This window comes from Coptis chinensis, chromosome 6 (genome assembly GCF_015680905.1).
Source record: "Coptis chinensis isolate HL-2020 chromosome 6, ASM1568090v1, whole genome shotgun sequence".
In the NCBI taxonomy this organism is placed as follows: domain Eukaryota; kingdom Viridiplantae; phylum Streptophyta; class Magnoliopsida; order Ranunculales; family Ranunculaceae; genus Coptis; species Coptis chinensis.
In genome coordinates, this window is record NC_141461.1 from 9,353,213 (window position 1) to 9,358,336 (window position 5,124).

At 47.2% G+C, this 5,124-nt stretch overlaps 2 protein-coding genes across 2 annotated transcripts; both read left to right on the forward strand.

Moving 5' to 3' along the window:
* Positions 1–1,189: 1,189 nt before the first annotated feature.
* LOC147491322 (uncharacterized) lies at positions 1,190–1,966 on the forward strand. The gene has a single exon (XM_086567229.1). It carries the CDS (start codon positions 1,190–1,192, stop codon positions 1,964–1,966), a length of 777 nt encoding a protein of 258 aa, XP_086423355.1.
* Positions 1,967–1,987: 21 nt separating this feature from the next.
* On the forward strand, positions 1,988–2,716 carry LOC147491323 (uncharacterized). Its single transcript, XM_086567230.1, has one exon. The coding sequence runs from the start codon at positions 1,988–1,990 to the stop codon at positions 2,714–2,716; it is 729 nt and encodes a 242-aa protein (XP_086423356.1).
* Positions 2,717–5,124: the final 2,408 nt, after the last annotated feature.

The following is a 5,124-nucleotide window of genomic DNA, read 5'->3' on the forward strand; positions in this document are numbered from 1 at the left end:
CAATTACCATACTTCTCTCCTTTATCTTGGGTACTTTGATATATTTTGTTCCAGTGTGGACGAAGGGATATCAGTGACTCTGTCCAAGTCGAGGGTCATTCATAAACCTTGGATTCATGTATACCAGTATGAATTCAGTAGTTGTATTGGAATCAACAGTTCAAGCCCCGCAGTACTATTGGATTATTTTGAAAGTGCGTCCTTGAATGCTCACTTCTGCTAGTGCTTGTTGTATGGGCTCGGTGGAGAAAAGGGTTGCCAGATCAGCGGACCTCCTGGAGGAGTCAGAGTAATGGGATAGGGCGGGAGCACTGGAATCAAACCTAGGGTAAGACCAGGTCAGCGGGACATCAGATGGGGGGAGGGTAGCCTAGGAAGGTCCACCGAAAGTGGGGGGATCATAGCCGGAAACCCTAGAGCTGGACGCGGGCAGGGTGCACGCGAAAAAGAGGGATGGTTGGATGGGAGGACAGCTGGATAGATAAGACGCGAAGGGAAGGGATATAAAAGGGAGAGGATAGGGAAGAAAAAAGAAAAAGAAAAGAGAGAGGGGAGGCGAGGGAGACGATCCATCGTTTGGGACCCAAAGAGAGAAAAGCGTGTGAGTCAACATTGATAGAGATCATAGAAACTATTGTGTTAGAACATTTGGCGCCGTCTATGGGGACCGAAAGCAGAGTAGAGATGGCTCCGAAGAGACGAGTAGGTAGACCAAGGAAAGTACCAGTGCGGGAAATGACACCAGAGGCGGGAGTAGAGGAAGAAGGAGGCGGGAGAGCAGATCTGGGGGCAGAGGAGATGAGGCTTATGAGGGAGGAGATCGGAAGACTAAGGGAAGAGAACGATGGTTTGAGGAGAGAGAAGGAAAGAGAAGAGGAAGGACTGGACGAAGAAGCAGATGATAGCTCGGGGGAGGAAGGAGAGGAGCCCAATTTGGTGGAAAATCCGGTGGCTGGCCTGACTATGGAACAGGTGCAGGAAATGATAGATAGGGATAGGGAAGTGAACCAGACAGAAAGAGAAAAGTCGTGGAGGAGCGGCCAACTAGGTGGTGGCGGGGTTAAACCGCAATCCGTTGGCGGACGACATTTGGGCGTCGGAGGTCCCAAAGTTCTTTAACCAACCTCGGTTCGAGAGGTACGATGGGAAAGGGGACCCGGCGGACCATATCCACCACTTCAGGCAACAGATGCCGCTATGGCAGGAAGCACGGTACGATGGATTACGATGCATGATGTTCCCGGCCAGTTTGAAAGGCGGGGCGTCGGATTGGTACTATCGTCTGACAGCGGCAAGCATAAAGAATTTCCAAGAATTGGAACAAGCATTTGTGAATCATTTCATACACCAGAAGAAACGGGCGGTGGACCTCGCGGCCCTGTTTAATGTGAGACAAAAGTCAGCGGAGACAGTAAGGGAGTATCTATGCCGGTTCAAGGCTGAGACGCTAAAGGTCGAGAATTTGGACGAGAGAACTGCGGTTATTGCCTTTGAGCGAGGATTGCGGCCGGGGACGGGAGTACACCAGTCGGTCGCAAAGAATGAAATTGCGACGCTGCATGAGCTATATCCGCGGGTAGAGAAATACATCAGATACGAGGATACTCTACCAAGGGAATCTAAGAAATCAGGGAGAGCTGTGTTGTCTTTGGATAAGGATAGGGAGCACGACAAAGAAAAGGCATCGGACAAGGGAAGCTTGGGATACCGCGGTTACACACCGAGGATCGAAAAAGTACGGGAAGGAGTTCGACGGGAGAATAGGGAGAGGAAGCCGTACCGAGAGATAGAGGTGACGCCGCTGAACAGACCGCTGAGTGAAATATTGCCTCTGATTAAAAACTTGCAGGGGTATGAGGGGCCACGGAATAACCCCATAGAGCTGCCAGATAAACCGTACTGCGCATACCATCAGATGCGAAACCATGAGACGGATGACTGCTATGCTTTGAGGTGGATGGTGTAGAGATTAGTAGAGAAGGGCAAGATGAAGGAGTTTGTGAGGGAAGCACAGAATGACGAGCGCTTGGCACAACAGGACCAATTGTTGGGTACCATACATGTGATTTTTAGCGGGGAGGTGCTAAGTCGTAATGCGCATAGAGATAAAGTGAGAAGGACGGCGAGCATCCAACAGGTCGATGAAAGGACTGATGCACCGCGACCAGGGGTGGGATCAGCTGAAGACAGAAACGTGATCGTCTTCAGCAAGGCGGATTTGCGGGCAGTGGACTCCCCGCATGAGGACGCGCTGGTAATCACGGTGACAATGGGCAATTACCGGGTAAAGAGAGTGTTGGTGGATTGTGGTAGCGCGGTAGATCTGTTGTTCAAGGGAGCTTTGGAAGAAATGGGAGTGGAGCCAAGGCAGTTGAGGCCTCCCCGTACCAATTTGTACGGATTCAATGGAAGCATGACAGAGCCAATGGGGGAACTCTTGTTGCCGGTAACCACGGGCCCGGTGACGGTGTTTACGCATTTTATGGTGGTGGATTCCGCATCCCAGTACAACGCCATCTTAGGGAGGAGGTGGATTCATGAGATGAAGGCCGTCCCGTCCACCTACTATCAAGTGATAAGGTTCCCAACTCCGACGGGCACATATGAAGTCCGCGGTGATCAGGTGACCGCCAAAAACAGTCATAGGGGGACAGTGAAGCGATTGGTGCATGAAACGGAAGAGGGAAGCTCCCACCCCAGGAAGAGGCAGGCATAGCAATTACAGATCGCCTCCGCAGATAGTAAGGGGAAGCCTGCGGAGGGTCCGAAGACAATAGATGAAATTGAAGTGGTAAATATAGGGGATGGAGAAGAAGAAAGATTCACATCGGTAGGATCCAGTCTGTCGGATGATTGGAAAAACAAAATGGTGCAATTCTTGTCGGAAAATAGGGATGTGTTCGCTTGGGATATTGAGGACGTTACGGGATTAGACCCAGAGTTTGCATGCCATAGGTTGCACATGAAGGAAGAAGCCAAACCGGTGAGGCAGAGGATGCGGAGTATTAGGCCAAAATATGCAGAGAGCATCCGCGAAGAGGTATCACGGTTGAAGGGAGCTGGCATAATACGGGAGACCGAGTTCACCGAGTGGTTGTCCAATGTGGTCGCCGTACCTAAAAAGAATGGCAAAGTGCGGATGTGCGTCGACTTCACGGACGTGAATAAGGAGTGTTCGAAAGATAGTTACCCCATGTCGCGGGTAGATGAATTGGTGGATAGGACCGCGGGATACAAGGTGTTCTCGTTCATGGACGCGTCTATGGGATATAATCAGGTAGCGATGTATGGGCCTGATCAAGAGAAGACAGCATTTGTGGTGGAAGGTGGCACCTATTGCTATACAAGGATGCCATTCGGACTGAAGAATGCGGGAGCCACCTTCCAAAGGTTGGGGGAGAAAATGTTTGAAAGCAAGATTCGAAAAGGGATCGAAATATATATAGACGATATGGTGGAAAAGAGTATGTCGGAGGAAGAGCATCTGGAGGGATTGCGGGAGACCTTCAAGATATTGCGCGGAGGCATAACTTAAAATTGAATCCGGATAAGTGTACCTTTGGAGTGACCACGGGCAAGTTCCTGGGATACATCATGACACATCGAGGAATAGAGGCCAACCCTGAGCAGATAAGAGCCTTGATAGAAATGCCATCTCCGCAGAATGTGAAGGAGGTACAGTGGCTAGCAAGAAGGGTGGCGGTGTTAAACAGGTTTATTTCCAAGTCATCCGACAAATGCCGACCGCTGTATAGACTGTTGAGAAGTACTCCAGATTTCTTGTGGACAGCAGAGTGCGAAGAGGCATTTCAAGAGTTGAAAGGGTATTTGGGTAAAGCGCCTTTATTATCCCGGCCGGAAGAAGGGGAGAAATTGTACTTGTACTTGGGAGCATCCGATTATGCGGTGAGTTCAGTTTTGGTCCGCCTGGTGGACAGGGTGGAGAAACCGGTATATTTTCAGAGTAAAACGTTACTTGACGTCAGAGACGAGATATAGCAGAATCGAGAGGTATACCCTAGCCCTAATCTTCTCGGCTCTGAAGCTGAAGCCCTACTTCGAGTCTCATTCCGTGGTAGTAGTCACCAACTGATAAGAGCCCAAAACTGTAGTTTTAACCCCTTAATAATCATACTGTTAGACCAATTATGTGAATAATAAGTAAGAGTTAACACCGACACGCTGCTTTTTATGCATTTCAGCTTCAAAGTCCATTATGTGCGTAAATGTACCACTTTAGCGAGATACGAGGAGCAAAAGGAAAGAGAACTTCCCAAAGCCGATCTTTGGACTCGAGACCTGGAATTGGGCATACCTTATGTCAAAACGACCGGCTCGAAAGAGCTTTGTAATGGTCCAAGCCTTGACCCAATCAGAGGAGCAGAAGTGGACGAAAAGTCTGTGGAAGTCAACTGCAGCTGAAGAGGCCTTTTTGGATCGAAGAATTGGGTTTTGGGGCCCCGATTCTCTGGCCCAAAACATGGCTCCAAGCCCATGCACGTTTTTGGATCTGAATGTATAAAACAAAAGCTTAGCTCTTCATTAATGGTAGCCGAGTTAGAAAATAATAGTTAGCTTAGAATAGGAAGTAGCCATTAAAATAGCTTCTAGATCTAGATTTAATTGTTTTATTTAAATAGTTTCAAATCTAATTCATTTCATTAGATTAAACCTTGAATCTTGTTCTTCATTTGATTAGATCAATAAAGTAGTATTCTTTATCAATTTCGATTTTGCCAATTCCAATTCTAGATCTAATTTCAATTCATGTCCTTAGTTCAATTTAGTCATTAAATTAGATTTCATTATTGTTTAATTAAATAAATTTCAATGCTTTATATTATGTTTAGTTTTAATATAAATGGAAATGATTATGAATGATTCAAGGCTAAACCTCCATTAGAGGGGGTTGTGAAGCCTTGATGAAAGCTTGATTCGATTCGACATTAGAATCGCCGTATTTTCTATTCCACTCTAGAAATGATTAGTTCACCATGAGAATGGGTTTAATTGTTCACATGCTAGTTATAATTGGTAGAAATGCCATGTATAATTAGGGGATTAGGAATAACCAATTGTTTCGATGGGCGATTCAATTCGATTACGACGATTCGTCGTTAGTGG

Excerpts from the sequence above, each read along its gene's own strand:
- LOC147491322 (XM_086567229.1), top strand. The coding sequence starts at position 1,190 with ATGCCGCTATGGCAGGAAGCACGGTACGATGGATTACGATGCATGATG.
- LOC147491323 (XM_086567230.1), top strand. The coding sequence starts at position 1,988 with ATGAAGGAGTTTGTGAGGGAAGCACAGAATGACGAGCGCTTGGCACAA.